The 22221-nt window shown below is 48.5% G+C and overlaps 1 protein-coding gene and 1 pseudogene across 1 annotated transcript in view; one reads left to right on the top strand and one right to left on the bottom strand.

Moving 5' to 3' along the window:
- The window catches only part of LOC102494471 (voltage-dependent L-type calcium channel subunit alpha-1C), a gene marked incomplete at both ends in the record, with an annotated part of 115836 nt that overhangs the window by 16083 nt on the left and 77532 nt on the right, over positions 1-22221 (bottom strand). The window contains 2 exons of the mRNA XM_006148345.1: positions 12456-12681; positions 13609-13769. Of these exons, the coding sequence (XP_006148407.1) occupies positions 12456-12681; positions 13609-13769 (387 nt within the window). The remainder of the gene's footprint in view (positions 1-12455; positions 12682-13608; positions 13770-22221) is intronic.
- On the top strand, positions 4460-10143 carry LOC102494054 (non-histone chromosomal protein HMG-17 pseudogene; annotated as a pseudogene).

A 22221-nucleotide genomic window follows, 5' to 3' on the forward strand; every position in this document is an offset into this window, starting at 1 on the left:
CTCCCGCTGGCTGTTTTGTCTTCCTGGCCACTGTCTAGACTCTATCTACTTGTGAGATGCCGGATACAATGCTCCATGCAGCTGCTCCTGCACAAAGGGCGTCACACACGTGCCACCCCAAAAGTCCACCCTCAGGGTGGATCCACAGCAGGTGACCGGCACACGGTCAACGGATGGCTGTAAACACGAACTTCTCATCCTGGGGCTGCTAATGCCTCTTGGTCCTTCAGCACGTCAGCCCTACCCGCCTCTCTGCTGTTGTCAGCCACATGTGTTTGCAGAATAATAGATATCTATTTGTATCTGTTCTGTGAATTATCATGTGAATTATCAGTATGTTTCACTTACTGTATGTGTGCTCACTGGAGAAAGACAGAGAGGGAAAGTGAGAAAGCCCTGTCCCCAGGGGTGACAGCCATGCCACAGTCCCTTCTCCTCCACTCTCCTCCTGGGATGTTGGATGCATATGCACATGTGCCCAGCATGTTTCAAGTTACACGGTCCAAGACTCTAACCACCCAGTCATCCATATGAGATCCAGCCACTTTAACCACCACACCACCTGCTTGGCTCATTTGTGTGTTAGTATTATTTCACCAAAATAGGTTCTGAGCTTTGGAGAGCAGAGACTGAGCTTTTATTTATTTTTCCCCCTCTATTTCCCCATCTTTGTCCTCAAATTTTATACAATCCACAACGTGTGACAGGTTGCCTGGAGCCATACTGGCCAGAGGTTCTAGTGATATGCCTAAAGCAAGAAGTAAGATCTCTCTGGAGGTAGACTCTGTCCTTTCTTACATGTAAAGCAGTTTTCCCAAACCCTGACTGGTGGCCACATGAGCTGGGGAGTTTTAGTATTTCCACAGTACTGTGCCCAGTGCCCCTGGGGCCCTGAGATCAAGATCCCTTGCCCAGGGCTGGCGATTCTTATGCAGCCAGTCTAGAATGCTGGGAACCAGCAGCTTTAGAGCAGAGTTATTACTGAACAGATCCTCTGTGTGCTTGACTGACATGGAATGTCCTGGAAAAGTCTTTATTTTTATGAAGTAAACGGACACAAGGAGAATACCTCAAACTAGGCTTATGAGCAGCTCTGTGCATTTGGAAATAAATTCCACATGGCCAATTGTAGTTCAAATCCCAGCCTTGGTGGCTTGAAAATAGTGCAGGCATAAGTGCATCATGTGCCCCGAATCCCGAAGGGAGGGAGAAGAGGAGGAAAAGGGTTGTAGCATGACCACACCCCATTCCCCGCTGGAGAGACTGCTTTCTTCCTCTCTCTTTCCATGGTGAGCATGGAAAATTAAAAAACAAACAAACAACAACAACAAAAAAAGTCTTAGAGCTGAGATTCAGATGGCTGATGGCCACAGGACCTGATAGGGGACCCCAGAGAGAAAGTCAAATGGGACGAGATGAACCAGACCAGGAAACAGAGGAAAGTGAGGTGGAAGGGACATTTCCTGACTGGGAGCCCCTCAGGGCTCTCGGGTTCTGGGGGAAAACAAAATGAATCTTGCAGTGGAGGAGAAGTCTTCTAGAAAGGATGGGAGCGAACAATGGCAAATACGAGGAGAAAGCTGTGGCAAATGGAATTAAAGTACAAGATTATTTTGGTGGAAAAAATTGAAATTCATGCATAATTCTCCTACAATATGCATTTCCATGATCTGTGTGAAGACCCATAGAGAATGCTTCAGAGGGGCTGGCCTTGGGGCAGTGTCGAGCTAAAAACGAAATCCCTTCCTATGCTTCCCTAGACCCAGCCCTTGGCCTGACGGGTGTCTCAGGACAGTCTCCAGGGCTCTTCCAGGAAGTCGGCTGGTGGTTCGCAACACTGGCATCCGTGGCCAGTGGGCCTAATTCCTACCCATGTCTTCTCCATCTTGTCAATGAGTGTGCTGGGTTAGGCTCAAGCCTAAAACTCAGAGCCACCCTCCACGTCTCCCTGTGGCTCTATCTTCAGAAAAAATCCTGAATTTGGCCACTCCCCCCACCTCTCTCACACAGTTCTAGCCACCAGCAGCCTCATCTGGATTTCAGCAGTAACCTCTTTTCTGCCCACCCGACCTGGGCCTGGTGCCTATGGCTGTCTGCACCTCGGTAGCAGGAGGGTCCTGCTATGACAAGTCACATTGAATCTCCACCCTTCTCCTTGGAGGAAAGTCCTCCCAAAGGCCTGGCAGACCCACTGTCCCCTCCCTCCTGCATGCGCTCCTAGGACACCAGCCTCTGCACTTTTCCTCCGACTTCTCACGCCCGCCCTCATGGTCCTCGCCATGTCTGCAGGCCTCTTCCGCAGAAGGGGCGCACTCAGCACACAGCTCCTGCAGGCCTCTTCCTGAATGCAATCTCACTGGAGCATTCAACATGACCACGCCACAATCCCCTATCCTTTTCCATCACTGCCAACCACCACATGACAGATGGGCAGTTCTTAAGTCTATGGAAAAGGGGAATTAAAATATGAGTTTATTTTGTTGCAAAAAGAATTGAAATGCACACATGACTTTTTTATAATACCCTTTTTCCCTGTACCTATTGAAGATTCCTCTGCATTTATTTCTCTGTTGTCAGTTTTGTTCACTAGAATGAAGGGTCCATGGGAGCAAAAATTCTTGTTTCATTACTTTAGGTCCTTAGTGCTAAGAATAGGGCCTAGGTCAAAGTAAGGGATCAGCAAATATTTTTGTTGAATGAATGAATAATGCTATAAAAGTGACATTTGTGTGGAGGGGAAAGCGAGGGTCCATGAAGTTGCACAGACCTGTGTGTGTGCATGTGTGCATGAAGTGGGAGCAGGGCTGGGTGGAGTGGAGCTCTCACGCTGCACTCCAGTGGACATAGCTCGCCAAGTCATGAGGGGCGGGTAGCTGCAGTCTTCATGTGGCTCCTATTCCTATGGCTCCTCTAAATCCACAGGTAGGGAGTTCCTGAGATTCTGGAATATTCCATCACCAAGCATATGTCCAACTGATATACATGAATCTGCCCTCCAGAAAACAAGACTGCAATGGCTTCGAGAGCCTTGATAGGATTTCTAGAAGTGCACTATTCTTCCCTTGGGGAAGAACCCCTTCCTGGGGCTCACAACCCATGGTCTCAGGTTTGAGGGTATGTGCCAGCCTCTGCTTAAGAGACAGACTGCAGGGAACCGGCAGTTAGCGTAATGGCTATGTTGCTGGACTCCCACGTAGTCGACCGCAGTTCGCGTCCCGGACCCGGTGGCTTAAAACTCACGCTGGGTGCGTGTGCGTGTGTGCCCAAGATCCCGAGAAGAGAACGGAGGAGAAGGGATTGTGGCATGACCATCCCCCCTAGGGGGTGATTTCTCGCTTTCTGTCTCCATGTCTCTCTCTGTCTGTCTGGAGAGCGCACATGCCCTATAGTGAAAATCTCTCCCCCCCCTCAAAAAAAAAGAGAGAGACAGACTGCAGTGAGGCACACCAGTTCCAATGTTCCCTCCACGAAAACAACATGGGCTGAGGAGATGTCATGCTTCAGACCGGTCATGTGGTGTAGACCAGTGATGTGGTGTAGACGGGGTCAAGGTAAATGGAGGCCATGGCTGCTCATGCCCTGCTCCTTGGCCTGCTGTTGTTTCCCACTCAAGAGGGCAAAGGTGGAGCTGTGCCCCATGGCTGGCCAGCCACTGTACGTTCTGTTCCTTCAGAGAGGCCGGAAGGGCACAGCTGTGCTGAGACTGGCCCACAAAGGATATCCAGCTCTCCAGAGGCAGCCCCTTCCTAGTGCACAGATGGATGGAGCTCTTGTACCCCATCTCCAGAAGCCTGAGACAAAGGGAGAGCGTGGCAAAGAGCACTGATGGCGTCTGAGGAGAGCCAGCATTCCTTAGTGGAGAGCAGGGAACGGGGGCTTCATGACCACGGGTGTGGGGATTTGTGGGTGTGCAGGTGGCAGCTCTCAGCTGGGGAGGGTGACAGGGAGTGAATGACTGTGGCCCTGTGCTCCTCATTCTCTCCCCTCTTTAACGTCAGCCTGATTCCGAACAACTGCTACTGCAGTGGCTTAAAGATCAGGTGATGGCCTCAGGTCTGGCCATCCTCTCCCTTTCAAAAAAGCCAGCTAGTTGGCTAATGGCGTCTTAGCCATCTCCGGAAGCTTCCATACCAGTTGATCAACATGAGGCACACATGCCATGCGCACTCAAATATCAAATAGGAAAGAGCTCTGGGTGCCAAGCAGCGGCAGAATGAAGTGCTCGATGTGGTCCGGTCAGGGACCTCATGGGCAAACGGAAGAGGACTAGGCGTCCACTCTGCAGAACAGCGTGCATGGGCCCCACGCACAGTCACATTCGGTATCAGGACTTCCTGGGGCCTGGAAGCACGCAATCAGCTTTGGAGCTCCTTCCCCCCGGAAGCCCCACCTGCGCAATCACCCTAGCACTGACCTGGCCTCTCCTTCCCACTCTCCTGAGTCATTCTCTGCAAAGGGTATGACTGCCCACCCGCCTCCACCCCGCCATCTCACTGTGCTCTCGCAGAAGTACGGTGCATTTGAGGGCTGGTACCTGATCAGGTGGACCTCTCTGCCACCTGAGTTCTCTCCCCGTCTCGCTGAGGTTTAGGTCACCGCCATCTGCGGGATTCTTTCCTCTCCATTTGCTTTCCCTTCTCTGGGTCCGTCTCTGGACTCGGGCTCTGTGGAACTTTTCCTCCTCTTCTGTGGTATAAAGTGACCTGAGCCTTCCTTGAACTGCAGCTTTTATCTCGTGAACTTTCTGCTTCAAAGAGCTCAAGGCCGGGCCCTCTACTTTGTTCTAGGTATAGAGCAGAGCATCGAACCTGCTATAAATAAAGGAGCTTCAGCAGAGCAGTGCCAGCCACTTTTGGACACTGGGGAAATGTTCCACCCTCCTCCTCTCTGTTCCAGAGAGGGTCAGGACTAAATTTATATCCATCCTAAGCCTCTTCATCCTCAAGGATGAAAACAAAGGGCTCTTTGTTTGGGTGGTGAATGCTCTATTGTTGGAAGAGTGTTTGGAAGGCAACTTCCATGCAGTAAAGCCCTGCGGTGTGGGGCTTTATGGGAGGGGATGGAGTCGAGTAAGGCAGCCTGGGAAAACAGGGACAAGTCCTTCTATGAGCAAGCTCAGTCCTGCCCTCTCCTTCCTGCACCAGCCTGGGGCTTACAGGGGTGGCTGTCCTCAAAGCTGAGCTCAGTAAAGTTGAGCACTGTCCCTGCGGACCCCACAGAGCCTGGAGGGATAAGTATGATGGGAGGCCAGCCAAGGGCCAGAAGGAGCCATGCGAGGATCCTAGGCTCCTGGTCAGAGTTGGGACAGCTGGTGCCCCAGGCCTCACTACTGGCTTATTCCTGCTAATCCTGCTGGAATCGGCCCCTGCCTTGGCCCCCTTCAATCTAACAGTGCCGGAAAACCCATTTTATGCTTTCATTAGACCCAAATCCTGACAAGGCCAACAGGTTCAAGGGCCTCATCTTCCCTGCACACCAGCTGTCTCGGCCATACTGGGACAGAACCTGGCCAATGGGGGTCAAAGTGGGGTTGCTGGATGACCAGCAGCCTCTCCGGATCTCCAGGGTAAGGTCCCTAATGAGCTCCTCCAACAAGTTCAACTAAGTTTGAGAATCGCAATCACTGACTCAGACCTCAGTGTAGAAAACACTTCCCTCACACAGGAACAGTAGTGAGACACTGCACAGTATTCTCCAAGAGATCTTAAAAGAAGAGGGAGAGAGATATAAGGGAACTCCAAAAAGTTGGTGGAAAAATGGAATTAAAGCACTGGAGTTTATTTTGTTACAAAAAAGTATTTTCAAAGTCCACACAAAGTTTTATCATGGTATGTATTTACCATGAACTTTTTGAAGCCCCTTGTCCTTGCCTGATGCCAAGCTCCATCCCAAGGCTCAGGGTGAGGGTCTGCAGTGTCCAGGCCAGCCCAGGTTCCAGGCATTTTCTTGATTATGGGCTTAGATACGAGGCTCAGAGAGAGCACTGGGGTCTCTTCACTGTTTTCCGAAAGTCCCTAGAGGGTTTAGAGGTTTGCTAATAGGAAGATGGTAGCCTTTGCCAAAATCACTTCCATTTAAATAATGAAATTTTCTGTTTATATACTTCATAGAGATCTGAAAACACTGTGACTCCTCTTGTGGATGGACTATGGTAAGCTTTCTAGTAAAGAATGATTTTGAAAATGGATTCTCGGCCTGTTTTCAGATTAGAAATAGAGAAATAGGTGACTAAAATGAAACAAATGGGGCAGCAGGTGGTGTGAAAACAAAGCCCAAACCAAAACTCCAAACACATGGTCTTTGGTAATTATTTAAGAGACACTGAAAACTCCAAGTTAGAAGAAAAAGAGGCAAGAATGACCCCCAGACTGAACAAAGCCTGCACACCACTGCACCCCCGCACCCAGCGCCTACGTCCCCCATCGTTGCTGCCATGCCAAGAGAAAGGCTAGAGGGGACGGAAGGGTGATGCAGCCACGGCGAGGGATGAACCACAGGGAAGATCCCCGCGGTTGTCTGCAAAACCTGCTCCTCCAAAGCCCAAGCCCAAGCCTAAGAAGACCCCTGCAAAGCAGAGAGAGAAGGTACCCACAGGGAAAAGCTGGTGCTGGCAAGGATGGAAGTAACCCTGCGGAAAACGGAGATGCCACAATAGGCCAGGCACACAGAGCCGAAGGTGCTGGAGGTGCCGAGAGGTGTGTGCGCGGAGATAACCGTGGACTTCTGGTGACTGCACAGTTTGAAATACTGTTTCTTATCAGGTTTTGTAAAAACACAGAATTTTATTTTATTTTTAAGCTCTGTTGTTAGCACATAGAACCCCTCATTGTTGTTGTTTGGGGGAGTGGCATTCGTCACTAGTAGAATGTGTCCGAAGCTGGGCTGATTTGGGGGACATCTTTCCCTTCTAGTTTTGTCAGGGATTCCCTGACATTAACACACATAGCCACCTTGGCACAGATGCCTTTAGGTGTGGAAAACTTAAATTTGTTACGTCCTCTTCTCCGCCTTCAGAGCAGATTTAAGTCTCTTAAATCAGAGACCTGTTGGGGCCTGACCCCCCCCCCAAAATTCGTTACCAATATGTCAGCCAAACTGGACAGGGTATCTTTAATAAGCAGGAGAGTTTGGCTTGGGGGAAAAAAAGGGGGTGAGAGAAAAGAAAAGAAAACTCTAAGGTAAAGAGAATTTTTTTTTTTCTATAGGATGTGTGCGCTTGCCAGACAGAGACAGAGAGATAGAAAGCAAGAAATCACCCCCCGGGGGGATGGCCACGCCGCAATCCCTTCTCCTCCCTTCTCCTCTCGGGATCTTGGGCACGCACGTACACGCACCGGGCATTTTAAGCCGCCGGGTCCAGGACTCGGACCGGTGTCGACTACGTGGGAGTCCAGCGACATAGCCATTATGCTAACTGCTGAAAAGAGCTTTTACCAGGGAGAGCAAGTAGAACCAGCCATTATTGAGCAACAAGAATCATATGCGGGAATCCTTTTGGTCCCGTCTCAGGGACGTAGACGGCAGTTTGCCTGTCACCTCTGCAGGTGACAGCAGAGCCTGACGGCAGTCAGACAGGCCTGCCTTTCCACCCCAGCAGTTCATATGATCTCGGACCCTCTAAGCCTCAGTTTGCTCATCTGCAAAACAGCAATAACAATACTTGTCCCTTACGGGACTTGCAAGGATTCACTGAGTATGAATTGTGCAGATCATGGCATCTCGTACAGGGTGAGCATGTTGATGTTACTGTTAATTGTAGTTTTACCTTTACGACAAACAGGATCTTCTGCAAGGCATATTCAGGACATTCAGGAAGTACTCCATGATGGTGTGTGGGGAAGACAGCTGTTGCTCAGAGTGTTGAGTTTGTGGATTTAAATTTTGGGTATCCTACGAGTCCCTCATCTGCTATTGAACCTTCCAGGGCCTCCCTCCTGTTCCCAGTGTCCCATAGTGCCCCCGTCCCAATTTGCCAACCCAAGATGTTCTGTCTGAGATTTCCCTGTGAGAGTTCCCTTTAACCTTTCCGATGAACTGACTCCATCCCCCCAGCTGCACTGCCACTCCCTCCTGGGTTCAATTCATGCCATTCACCTTCTTTCCCATCTCAGCGCAGTGCAGAGCATGTACACAGTGGATAGCCAGATGAGAGCTGAGTACAGGGAGCTGCCTGTTAGCTCTTTTCTCCCCCTCCCTCCTCCTAAACCAGCAATAACAGCATTACATTGATAATAGAAGCTCTGGTCCCTGAGCACCTCCTCTGCCTGGCACTGAAGCAGCACTGCAAACCTTTGTCTCTCTGGACGCCATGGCGCTGTGTGAATGGGGATGCTGGGCAGCTGCCGGGAGGACAGGCATTCCCAGGACATGCTGCAGGCCCTGAAGACCCACACACGTTCAGAAGGACACCCGGAGCAGGCGTGCTGAGCCCCAGGGCCCTGGGCAGGGATACCAACTCTGTCCCGGTTTTCTCAGCAGATCTCACTGGTGGGTATAGTGTGCCTAGTAAAGATTACAGGAAGCAGAGCTTTTTTTTCTTTTGAGCTTTCAAAGCAGAGATTATGTGTGTGTGTGTGTGTGTGTGTGTGTACGCGTGCGCGTGTATATTCTCTCTCTACATATATATTATATAAAATCTCTCTACACACACACATATATAATCTCTCTCTACATATATATATATAAAATCTGTCTCTACATATATGTGTGTATATACATGCACATATAAAATCTCTCTACATATTATATATGTATGTATAAAATCTCTCTCAATCTCTCTCTCTCTATCTATCCACCTATATATATATATACACACACACATATAAAATCTCTCTACATATTATATATGTATGTATAAAATCTCTCTCAATCTCTCTCTCTCTATCTATCCACCTATATATATATATACACACACACATATAAAATCTCTCCACATATATTATATATGTATGTATGTATAAAATCTCTCTCAATCTCTCTCTCTCTATCTATCCACCTATATATATATATACACACACACATATATATAATCACTATTTACATATATATATATATAAAATCTGTCTCTACATATATGTGTGTATATACCCACACATATACAATCTCTCTATATATTATATATGTATGTATAAAATCTCTCTCAATCTCTCTTACTCTCTCTTTATCTATCCACCTATATATATATATACACACACACATATATATAATCACTATTTACATATATATATATATAAAATCTGTCTCTACATATATGTGTGTATATACCCACACATATACAATCTCTCTATATATTATATATGTATGTATAAAATCTCTCTCAATCTCTCTTACTCTCTCTTTATCTATCCACCTATATATATATATACACACACACATATATATAATCACTATTTACATATATATATATATAAAATCTGTCTCTACATATATGTGTGTATATACACACACATATAAAATCTCTCTATATATTATATATGTATGTATAAAATCTCTCTCAATCTCTCTCACTCTCTCTTTATCTATCCACCTATATATACATATTGCTATGGGCACGCACACTCACCAGAGACAGGGGTAGAGAGGGAAAGTGAGAAAGCACTCCCTGTGGCCGCATCACAATTCCTTCTCTTCTATTCTCCTTTCAGGGTTTTGGGCTTGCATACACATGCACCTGGCGTGTTTTTCAAGCCAGCAGGGTCCAGGACTTGAATCATGCAATCAACCATGTGAGATCCAGCTGCCTTAACCTCTGTGCCACCTGCTGGCCCCAAAGCAGAGATTCTTATGGAGAGGGAGCATGTGTTCTGAGGGGGGCACAGTTTGGAAAAGTCCCTCTACATGTTTTCTTGTATGTTCCTCCACGGCTGCCCATCATCCCCACCAAGAAGTATACGTCATGGCACAATTCAGACACACAGCTCTAAAATTTCTTGTCTTTATGAGAGAGAGAAGGTGAGAAAGAAAGCACCCTCAGCAGGGCCTCATCACGTCTCAATCCCCTTTCCTCAGCCTTCTAGCTCCTTAGGCTCTGGGGTGCCCGCACACTCACCCAGCATGTGTTCTGTTTCCAGACTACCCTGGAGATTCAACCCCAAGGTCATCCATGACCGCACCACCTGGCTGGGCCAGATTTCCATGAAATAAGGCCTATGTTCTTGTGAGACCCTCTGATGTTTTCCCATTCTGTTATTTTATTTTAAATGATGGTTATGAAAATGTAGTGAAATTGAAACCCTTATACAGCACTAGAGGGAATGTAAATTGGTCTAGTCTCTTGGGAAAACAGTTTGACAGGTCCTCAAAATTTTAAACACAGAGTTTTCAAATGATCTAGAAATTCTACTCCTAGCTATATATTCAAGTGAATGAACTACGTATCCACATAAAAACTGAAACAAGACTGTTCGTAGCAGCAGCAGTCACGGTAGCCGGAAGGTAGTAAGAAGTCCACGCGCAGCATTGATGAGTGCATGAAGGGGTAGGTAATGCCCATGTGATGGAGCACCAGTCCACCATAAGGGCAACGGAGGACTGATACACGCCACAGCACGGGTGAGCCTAGACAACGTGATGCTAAGTGAGACAAGGCAGACACGAAGACCAGATAGTGCATGATTTCTCGTATGTGGATTGTCCAGAAGAGGCAAGTCTGTAGAGGGAGACTGTAACTTAGTAGTTGCCTAGGGCTGGGAGGGAAGGTGGGGGAAATAGGGAGTGGGTTTGGAACTTCACTGTGGGTGATAAAACCGTTCTAAAACTAGAAGGCAGTGATGGTTGCAAAACTCCGATTATACCACACACACACACACACACACACACACACACACACACGCTATAAATTGTATACTTTGAAAGGGTGACTATATGGTTATATGAGTTATATCTCAGTAAAGCTTTGAAAATGATGATTGTCTTTTGATGAATTGATTTCGTCATTTCAACTGGGTCAAGGCAGTTGAGAACCATCGACCTAGCGCACACTGCCTGCTCCTGCCCTTTCCCCTCCCCCAGGCGGACCTCTGCAAGAGAAGCACTGCTTGCTCTGAGAGGGAGGTAGACTGCGATGTGTGGGCAGGCAGATGGACAGACAGATGGAGAGGGGGTGGAGTGTGGAAGGAGGGACGGAAGCCATCTGCGGCGCTACCTGTCGCCCTCTGCAGTTACCGAGTCTGGTGCATTTGCACTAGCACATGCTCAGCTAAAAGACCACACTTCTCAGCCCTCCTGCCGCCCAGGGTGGCCCATGAGAACAGAAGCCCTTGGTGAGTTTCTGGGAGAGACTATTTTTTCCTGATTTGTGTGTGTGCGTGTGTTGAACTACACACAAGATGACCACCTTAACCATTTTCTGAGTGTATGGTTCAGTGGTATTGAACACATTCTTACTGCCGTGTAGCTGTCACCACGTCCTTCTGCAGAACTCTTCTCATCTTGGAACTGGAACTCTATCCCATTAAACAGTAGCTCCCCATCCCCTGCCCCGTATCTGACGATCACCACTCTCCTTGCTGCCTCTAAGGTCGTCACCACTCTGAAATGCCTCACACGAGTGGGCTCCTGCCATCGCTGTCCTGTGTGACTGGGTCGCCTCACTCAGTGTGAAGTCCTCAAGGTTCCTCCACGCTGTAGCACACATTGGATTTCCTTCTTTGTGAAGGCTAAAGGGTACTCTGCTGTTGTATGTATAGACGACCTTTTGTTTCTCCATTCGTCCACCTGTGGACACTGGATTGCGTCTGTGTTGTAGCTACTGTAAATAATGCTGCCGTGAAATGGTGTAGAGCTATCTCTCTGAGCCCCTGATTTCAGTCCTTTGCAGTATACAACCAGAAGCAGATTTGCTGGATAACCCAAGAATTTTGTTTCGAGTTTTCTAAAGAACCACCTCCTTTTTCCCACAGTAACTTTTCCATTTTCCATTCTCACCAGCAGTGAACATCATCAACACCTGTTATTTTGTTTTATTTTTCACTAGTAGTCTTCCTAATGGGTATGTCTGAGAGATATTCTGGGGAATACAGAGGTCGACGCAGCTGGTTGGCTGACCCTTTGCCCCTTTCTCCTCCTGCCTCAAATTCAAACCTGCTGGCTCCATCTCAGAAACCACCTTGTGACCCTGGGGACTCAACATTCTTGGCAAAGCACAGTGGGAGACTGAGTTTCCAATACTTTCCCGAAGGCACTCAGGCTGTCTGCCTCTGGACCTCTTTTGCGTCTCTAAACAAACTCCAAATCTGCTTACACTGCAGAGTTGAGTCCCTGGTATGAGCAGCCAAAGGATTTCTAAATACTATGCCATCAAAAAGAACAAGACCTTCCCTTCTTTGCATGTGAGGCCAGACCCTCCAGGAAATAGCAGCTACTTTCCCACCCAGGCACTCCACCTCCCTGGCCTTCCGGAAGAACTTGTCCGGGAGCCCAGTCCCATCTCCCAAGTGAAACAAGGGGCCAAATACCTTGTGATTTTAAATATCCTCAGTAGCCGGACGCATCTCAGCACGGAGATGCCCAAGGGGGACATGATCTTGGTCTCCACCAGGATGGTCTCCAGGATGCCCCCGCACACGATGAAGCAGTCAAAGCGGTTGAAGAGGGACACAAAATAGGCCTGCAGGCCCAGGCTGTACATCTTCAGAAGCATCTCCGCAGTGAACAGGGCCAGTAAGGCCTTGTTGGCCGTGTCTGGTGGGTGGGGGCATCCCAGCAGGTGGGCAGAGGGAAGGAGGGAATGAAAACACAGTCATCACCACCCCAGGAAATCAAAGACCCAAGTATTCCCTCCCACCCATACCTCTCCTGTCCAATCCCACCAGAACAGAACAATTAGAGCCACACCAATGGGGAAAGGAAACCAAGTCCTAGTTGCCCTGAGCACTGACGAAGCACAGGGAGCTTCAGAGGCTCTGCGTGCTTTGCCATCCTCATGCCTCCCTGGCGCTGTGAGGCTGGCTCCACCATGCCATGCCCATTTTCCAGAGATGAGAAATGGGGTTCTATCAAGATGTGCGGCCCAAATGTGAAGCAGGCTATCTGACCTCTGTGCCTCCCAGGGTTCTGGACTGCAGCCCCCTTCCAGTACAGGGCCCTGTCTGCAAGACCACCCGGGAGGACACAGGGGTGGGGCTGGTGGGACCCCCTTCGAGAGGTCCGGGGAGGGTGACGAGGACTAACCATCCCTGGAGGACAGTTCCCTGTGCTCTCTGCCTCCTTCCCTCTGCCCTTCCATCTCATCCTCAGACTCTGGATGAGTTTACTTCAGGCTGCGGTAGGCCAGAGGTGTTGAAACTCCACTCCGGGGAGCTGGCAGCCAAGGACCAGCTCAACAACCTACAGCTGGTGTCCCTGTCACCCGGACCCCACCATGACTGTGGGGCAGATGGCACGGCCCAGTCAGGCTGGCCACATCTGTTTCTGATGAGGTTGTGATTTACTGTGGGCCGGCAAGCTGCCAGGCCCTTGGGGTCTCCAGTGTGGCACCTGCCAGGCTGGGTCTTCAGCTGCTTCCCCGTCAGCCTCTGCCTGTGGTTCTTCCCTGCCTCGGTCTCAAGGCTGAGTTCACGAGAGCAGACTGAGACAGCAATTCCAACAAGAGCTGGGGCTGCAGCTCACCTTGGACTTCCGTGAGCCAGTGGGGCTGGTTGTAGTGCTCGGAGGCGATGGTGAGTGTGTTGAGGAACACCAGGAAGATCACAAGCCAGTAGAACACATTAGACTTGACCGCGGCGCGGCACTTCCTTCTGCAGAACCGGTTCCAGCGGCGCCAGTAGCGGCTGGCAAGGGGGCAAGGAGAAATGACAGGACTGGCTGTGACATTCAGATTTCTCCTGGTCCCAAACACAGCACAGGGTATCGTCCCCGAGGGGCCTGGCCCACCAGTGATGTGGACTGGTGGTGAGAAGACAGGCTCTCCAGAGTGAACTGGGCTCTGCTGCGTGGTTGCGCAGCCTTCGTCTGGCCCTGAACTGCCGTAAGCCTCGGATCTCTCCCCCGTGAGATGCGAATAGGATGAACCTCAGAAGGTAATGTGGGGACTGGCAAAGCGCCATGTGACACACCTGCCACAAAGGTAAAGCTGTTCAGTAAGTGGAAGTACTTTTCTTTTCTGATCACAGCATTATTACTGAACAGAAGTTTCATTTTAAATATTAAGAGTATTTTCATTATTAGTGATGGTGTCCCCACATCTCAGACTTTCTCCCTGGTTCTTCAGATACCTCAGGGGTCAGGCAGGTGGTGCAGAGATTAAGTTGGCTGGACCCCACATGGCTGAATGCCTTGGTTTGAGTTCAGAATCTAGCAGCTTGGAAAACACCAGGCGTATGTACATGTGTGCCTAATCCCGAGAGGAGAATGGAGGAGAAGGGACTGTGGCGTGGGCATTCCCCTGGGAGCCGATTCTTATTTTCCTCTCTCCTCTCTCTGACAAGCGCACATGCTCTATGGCAAAAACAAAACGAACACCTCTGCAAAGGAAGTGTTATCTTTATTTTGTAGAGGGGAAGAAGGAAGGGTCATAGAGGTCAAGTGACTTGACCAGTACCACACAGTGGCAGGGCAAGACTGGTTTTCTCTCTAGCCCCATCTCTTGCCCCTGGCCCAGGCTGCCTGGACTGCCAGGGCTAATCTGGACTGGAGGGCTCTTGCTTTCGGGGGTTGTAGAATCTATTGACAATCTGATGAAAAATGGGCACTGAGTCCCTTAACCCACCCAAGCACACATGCACACCTTTAAAGTGCATGCAGTACATGGACCCCTTGAAGCATATTCATGGTCCCTATAATGTCCCCATAGTCCCTTGGTTAGAGACGTTTGTCTGATTTTCAAACCTCACCACATAGAGAATTACCTAGGGATGCTTTCCAAAGCCCCACCAATGCCAGAGAGGTGAGACCAGCTGTGAGAGACGGGGCACCCCATTCTGGATGTGGGCCTGGGGGCTTCCAGGGCACGCATATGGCCCCAACAGTCACCACTTAGTTCTTTGAGGACTGGGGACTGTATTGTAGCAGCCCCAAGGAGAAGGGACTGTGGCGTGGGCATTCCCCTGGGAGCCGATTCTTATTTTCCTCTCTCCTCTCTCTGACAAGCGCACATGCTCTATGGCAAAAACAAAACGAACACCTCTGCAAAGGAAGTGTTATCTTTATTTTGTAGAGGGGAAGAAGGAAGGGTCATAGAGGTCAAGTGACTTGACCAGTACCACACAGTGGCAGGGCAAGACTGGTTTTCTCTCTAGCCCCATCTCTTGCCCCTGGCCCAGGCTGCCTGGACTGCCAGGGCTAATCTGGACTGGAGGGCTCTTGCTTTCGGGGGTTGTAGAATCTATTGACAATCTGATGAAAAATGGGCACTGAGTCCCTTAACCCACCCAAGCACACATGCACACCTTTAAAGTGCATGCAGTACATGGACCCCTTGAAGCATATTCATGGTCCCTATAATGTCCCCATAGTCCCTTGGTTAGAGACGTTTGTCTGATTTTCAAACCTCACCACATAGAGAATTACCTAGGGATGCTTTCCAAAGCCCCACCAATGCCAGAGAGGTGAGACCAGCTGTGAGAGACGGGGCACCCCATTCTGGATGTGGGCCTGGGGGCTTCCAGGGCACGCATATGGCCCCAACAGTCACCACTTAGTTCTTTGAGGACTGGGGACTGTATTGTAGCAGCCCCAAACTGGTTCTTATGTGTCATTGTGGTTGAGAACCACTGAGTCAGACGATTTCAAAGGAACATTCTGTTTTCAGGATTCTGTGATATAAGGATTTACAGTGTGTCCCTAATTTCATCGTTTTGAACAGAGAAAATAAATGGCTATATTTGGAAACTCAGATGATGACATTTTTAATAAATGCCTACACTGTGCAGAAGAGGAAAGAGAGGGAGTGCTGGAGAGGTGTTCGCTGCGTGTGTGTGTGTGAGAGAGAGAGAGAAAGAGAGAGAGAGAAAGAGACTGCAGAGGGCCATGATAAGGACTTAGAAAGGAGGAATGACATGAGTGGATGTGATTTTAGAAACCCAAACATCCGCCAAAAACAACTGCCTTGTCAACATCTGGATCAGGAACAGTATGAAGAATGTTTCCAGTTGTCTGGGTTGGAGGTGATAATGGCAATATCTTCATCAGTGGAAAAGAGGACATTGAGTGGACAGCCATTTGGGGGCAGCATCAAGAGGACTTTGAGATGACTGGATGGGCAGGATGAGAGGAAGGTGGAAAAGGGACTGCCAGAATTTCTAGCTGGGGCTATCTGGGAGGAGCACACTAACCAGCATGGGGCCAGAGGAGGGAGCTGAGGTCAGCTGTGAGCCGGCAGGCACTCCTCTCTGGATGTGAGCCTGGGGCTTGCAGGGTTTTAGCCAGACCCAGGCCCCTGCTTGGGTAGTAAATTGGGCAGGGGAAGCAAAGCAGAATCTTAGAGCAACAGCCCATGCCTTTCTGTACTCTTCCTCAAATCATCTCCTTCCATGACTCTCTCTAGCCCACCAGGCAGGCATGCAGGGTCTGCCTGGGAGCAGAGATTTCCAAACCTCATGCAGCGGCCCATTAGCGGGTCATGCAATCTATCTAGTAAGTCATGACCGGCCCTGAGAAAAGGAATAGAATGGAAATCATCACAGTGCATGTCATATTATATAAGGACACTTCCTAAAAAATAGTAAGAACACTTAAACATTTTTTTCATTTGTGTGCATGTATGCATGCATGTAGGTGCAAGTCGATTGTGTCAGAGTGTGAGAAGTAGCCCTCTACTTTAGGGCAAGGAAACTGAACTGAGGCCCTGTATTCCAAGTCAGAATTCATAGTATGTCCTGTCTTTTGGCCAGATGAATGTAAGTGCCTGGGTGGCTCCCTTTGAAGGGCCGCTCCACCCAAGCACCACGCTGCATCTCTATGATGGTGCACTCACCCGCAGCCCAATCAGTGTGCCCAAGTGGGTTCCAGGCTAGTCATGTGACCTGGTCTGTCCCTCCAGCCTCAACCCTTTGACACCACCAACCGCCGGGGTGCCACGACACAGTGTGTGTGCACCTCTGCTGTTAGGGCCTTGACAGGGCCTTGACTTGGTCTGCACTCCTACTCTGTCATTGTCCTACCCTGGAATAGCCTGTTGCCAAGCCTTTGTCAACATCTACCATGAGATTAGAAGATGGAGGAGCAACCTAGGAAGAGAAGCCTTTTCCTGAGAGCTGCAGCAGGACTTAGTGTGGCCTGCAGAGCAGAAGGGGGATAAAGAAGAGCCTGCGTGGTGTTCTGGCCCGGCTCCTCTGACTCTGAGTGCCTGGACACATCCTCAATGTCATCAAACCTCTGGAGAAGCACTGCACAGAGAAGACAGACCACAGGCTCAGAAACGGGCTGCGAGCACCCTCCAGGCTTAGTCTGGATGTGAGGGGGTGGAGGGCAAAGAACATCACAGGCTTGGGCAAGGAGGCCCAGGCGGGCCTCAGTGAGAGGCGGCCTCTGGAGGCTGCCAGATGGATACTGAGGCCCAGCGCTCTCATCTCGCCAGGGTGCAAATGCATCTTTCCTGTGTCTGTGATTCTAATACTGTAGAGCAATGAGGTAAGGTGATTTATTTCCTGAGAAATGAATTTTCAGGACAAATTTGTATCTGAATTTAAATAGCTTACATTACAGTTGCACAATATATGTTTAAATCTCACGTTGCAGAAGTTACTGACAATTGTTAATTGGGTCCACAGCAATCAGGGTTGTTTTCCTTGACAGATGTAGGAACTGATTAGTCAGCTCAATGCCAAGAGCCTGTTACCCCCCTCCTTACCCCACGTTTGGGAGAGTAGATGTGGGGTACATGATCAGGCCTGACCCACAGGTCTGAAACTGCTCTGCTCAAACCCTGAAGGAGTGACAGGGTGGTATCCTGTTAAATCTGGCTGCTCTGGCACACAACCACTCAGCAGAGTCACGTGGGTTCAGGCTGGGGTGGGGGTGGGGTAATTACTATCCAGAGAAAGTATTTAAAGATAATTATACACCTCCCACTCTTCAAAATTTAGCTTTGCTTGACAACTGGTTTCCTGGCAACATTTCCTACTGTATAATACAGGCAATGCTTTATTAGAATATGTAAATTTATTTGTGTTTACATATGCATGGAGGATATAGAAATTAAATAATAAAATAGGGAGGAGAAATTCGCCTGCTATTCGTGTTCCCTTCACATTAACTGGAAGTCGTTCACTCTAGAAATAGACCTTGCACATTCGGGCATGAGCGAGAAGGACGGCACGAGTGCGTGCCACATGTTGTCTGGGCCTCCATGTCATCGCACTCCCACGGGAAAGCTCTGCTCACTCGCCCCGGGCCCGCCTTCCCTTTCCCAGCACTGGGCCTTGCACTTGCATTTCCAGCTACACAGAATGTCCTCCCAACTACCAAGCTCTCCGCCTTCTGTCTCCTTCTCTGCCCTTCTCATCCTTTAAGGCCAGCAAGTGGCATGGAGGTTAAGGCAACTGGATTCCACATGGCCGATTGCACAGTTCAAGTCCTGCATGATGACTTGAAAATAACAATGGACACGTACTGAAAATCCCGAGACGAAGATGGAGGAGAAGGGATTGCGCCATAGCCATCCCCCGGGAGATGATTTCTCTCTTTCTCTCTCTCTTGAGTGAACATGCATACACACATGCACACACACTCTATAACCAAAACAATTTAAAAAAGAAAAAGGCTCAGCTGGAGTCCCAACTTCTCCCTGGTGAACTTTCTTCCCAGCAGTGGGATTCCTGTAGGATGTATTGTCTGCATTACTCATTGGCTACACATTGGAGATATTTATGAAATGGCTCCCATGGACCAGGTCCTAGGTATTCACTAGCCAACACAACAGACAGAGTTCTTGTCTACACCAGAGCAGCCACCATAGCTGCCCCAGGATCCCATACAGGGCATCCTGCCGGGCGGGGAGAAGCCAGGAAAGGGTTCTCCCAGGAAATAATCTAAGGTCTCCTTGTACTGTCAGTTATCTCTTGTTTTCATGACCCCTCCCTCTCCAATGAGATCATAAGATCCATGAGGAGAAGGAAAAGAGTCCTATAGTTTGTTACAGACCTGTCACATTTAGCACGGTCCACCTCACGCAACCCTTGGCAGGCAGATCGGCGGAACAGCGGAGACACCCTGCACAGGTTTACTACTTCTAAAGGCAAGGCTCAAGAGCCCCCAAGCTCTTGTGACCCAGGGGTGAGGGTGGGGTGAGGTGAGGCACACAATCCCCCATGGACACCTTGCAGAGTAGACAACAAGGCAGACACTGCAGGCTCTTCCTAGAGGCTAGAGTAAATGTCCATCTTTTTAAAAACAGAACTGAGGAACAAAATGTAATTGTTTCATAAATTAGTAACTTTAATTGGAGAGCAGGGCAAATTTTGATCTGATGGCATGGCAGGGTGCGCGGGAAGAACGGGAGCACATTTCACTAAAGATGGGCAAGACAGTCCTCCCCATAGAACCCCGAGAAGGTCACTGCAGACTGCAGGTGAGATATGGGGACCAACAGGTTATCTGATTAACCCCTTCACATTGCAGAAGGCGTCCTGAATCATTTGTTCCAAGCTGCTTGCATCCCATTCTGACTGGTGAACCCTAATGCTGCAAATTCATTTTACCTAACTTCTCCAAGGGGAGATCAGGATTACGAGGGAATTCTCTAATAGTACTCTAATATTATAAGTCCATTAATTCACCACATTCTCCCTAAAAGCTCCAATCTGATATTTTTTTCAGATAAATCATGACTTTGTTTCATTTGGTCTTGTGAATGAAATTGGCCATTCGGAGCTCAAATTCCTGATTTGTTATTGTTAAGCTGTCTCAGCTGAGAGAATGGCTATGCTTACTCGGACCATTTTGGTGGCACCTTCAATCTACTGCCTGCTTTTCTCTCTCTCTCTCTCTTTTGGAGTGGTTTTTGCTATAGGGCAAGTGTGCTTGCCAGAAAGACAGAGAGAGACAGAGAGACAGAAAGCGAGAAATCACACCCAAGGGGAGATGGCCATGTCGCAATCGTTTCTCCTCCATTCTTCTCCTGGGATCTTGGGCATGCACACACATGTGCCCCGGCATGAGTTTAAGCCACAGGGTCCAGACGTGAACTGCGGTAGACTACATTGGGAGTCCAGCAACATAGCCATTACGCTAACTGCTGGTCCCTCTATGCCAGCTTTTGATTAACTCCCTAACCAGACCCGTCAGTGAGCTGGGAACCTAGACGAGCTGCTACTGTCTGAGTCTATGCGGAGTCCCTGGGGCAATGCTGTCCCAGTGGTAGCCACTAGCAGCAGGTGGCTGCTGTGCACCTGAGAGGTGTTCAGTCTGAGCTGGGAAGTGCAATGCGTGTAAATACACATCGGGCTTCAATGACCTAGTTCCAAAAAGATAAGTAAATAAAACAATCTCATTAAATTTAAAAAATATTAACTACATAATAAAATGATAATGTTTTAGATACAGTGGTTTAAATAAAAAATATTGAGACTAATTCTCCTGTTTCTTTTTACTTTCTTTTAAAAATATTTATTAAGTACTGATTATATTATTATTATTATTTGTTGGCTATCTGGTGCTTGCCAGAGAGAGCAAGAAAGAGGAAAGTGAGAAGCACCCCTTGGGGGATAACCACGCCACGATTCCTTCTTTCCCATCCCCTTTTGGGATTGTGGGCATGCACACGTACACGCCTGGCGTGTTTTTCAAGCTGCTGGGTCCAAGGTTCAAACGGCGTAGTTGGCCATATGGGACCCAGTGCATTAACCATCATACTGTGGTAGGCCCTCTTTACTCTCTTAACATGGCTACCAGAGACATTTACAGTATGTGAGTTACTTGAATTGAATTTCTACTCCACAGCTCCAATCTAGAGCTAGCTACTCTGTGCTCAAGAGGGAACAGCTGTGCAGCAACAGGGCTTAGCGCTCCGGGGCAGACCTCACTAAGGTGGCACGGCGGTTAGCAGCTGGGCTCCTGAGCGTGAGTTCCGACTCGGCCGTTCACGAGCTGTTTGCCGCTGGCCTCCCTAAGTCCTGGCACCCTCATCTGAGAATGGGTTTAACGGTAGCACCAACCCACTAGCAACCAGCCTGCTGGCATTAACAAAGCCTGCCCTCCACGTTTCTGACAGATCCCCAGTGGAGGCTGCAGAAGGAGGGATGCTCCCAGAGGTGAGTGCAGTTAAATGACTGGTCCACAGAAGGCTGAGCAAGTCTCAAAGTGGAGCAAAGGTTCCAGAAGTTTACAAGCACCACCTTTCTTCCTCTCGTTTTCACAGGACCTGGGCACAGGTTATATTGTACAAAGGAGTCTTCAAAAGCTCATGGAAAATGCATGTTGTGAAAAAGTTATGCATGAATTTCAAAATATTTTGCACAGGAAAGAACTTATAATTGAATCCATTTTCCACGAATTTCCTGAAGTCCCTTGTAGTCCACTGAATGAAAAACAAACATTTACCCAGTGTTCTGGGCAATCTCTGACTCGAGAGAGCCCATACAAGAATCTAATAACCTCTTCCACCCTACAGAGCATGTTCCCTCATTCATTCATGATTCACTCATTTGCATGTAATGAGAATGATATTTTGGAAATATTTTCAAATGTATTTTTATATCCCTTTACTTTACTGTCTGAAGGCTTTGGAACGGCTAAAAGCACTTCCAACTGTGGCTGTTAAGTTAGCTATTTTATTTGAACCCTGACACTTGTATTTGTCAAGTCTATCATCTTGAGGCAAGACAATTCATTCATTCATTCATTTGTTCGCTCAGCAAATATTTATTAGGTCCCTATCATGTACCAGCCACTTCTCCAGATGCTAAAAGCAGACTTTTACATGCACACAAGCACACACACACACACACACACACATAAATACTTGTATGTATTTCTTGCGTTCTTTTTCTTTCTTTCTTTCTCTCTTTCTCTCTTTCTCTCTTTCTTTCTTTCTTTCTTTCTTTCTTTCTTTCTTTCTTTCTTTCTTTCTTTCTTTCTTTCTTTCTTTCTTTCTTTTTCTTTCTTTCTTTTTTGGAGAGGTTTTTGCTATAGGGCGTGTATGCTTGCCAGAAAGACAAAGAGACAGAGAGACAGAAAGCGAGAAATCACCCCCCAGAGGGGATGGCCACGCCACAATCTCTTCTCCTCCACTCTCCTCTTGGGATCTTGGGCACACACGCACACACATCCGGCAAGAGTTTAAGC

Source organism: Tupaia chinensis, unplaced genomic scaffold (genome assembly GCF_000334495.1).
Source record: "Tupaia chinensis unplaced genomic scaffold, TupChi_1.0 Scaffold000232_4, whole genome shotgun sequence".
Classification (NCBI taxonomy): Eukaryota; Metazoa; Chordata; class Mammalia; order Scandentia; family Tupaiidae; genus Tupaia; species Tupaia belangeri.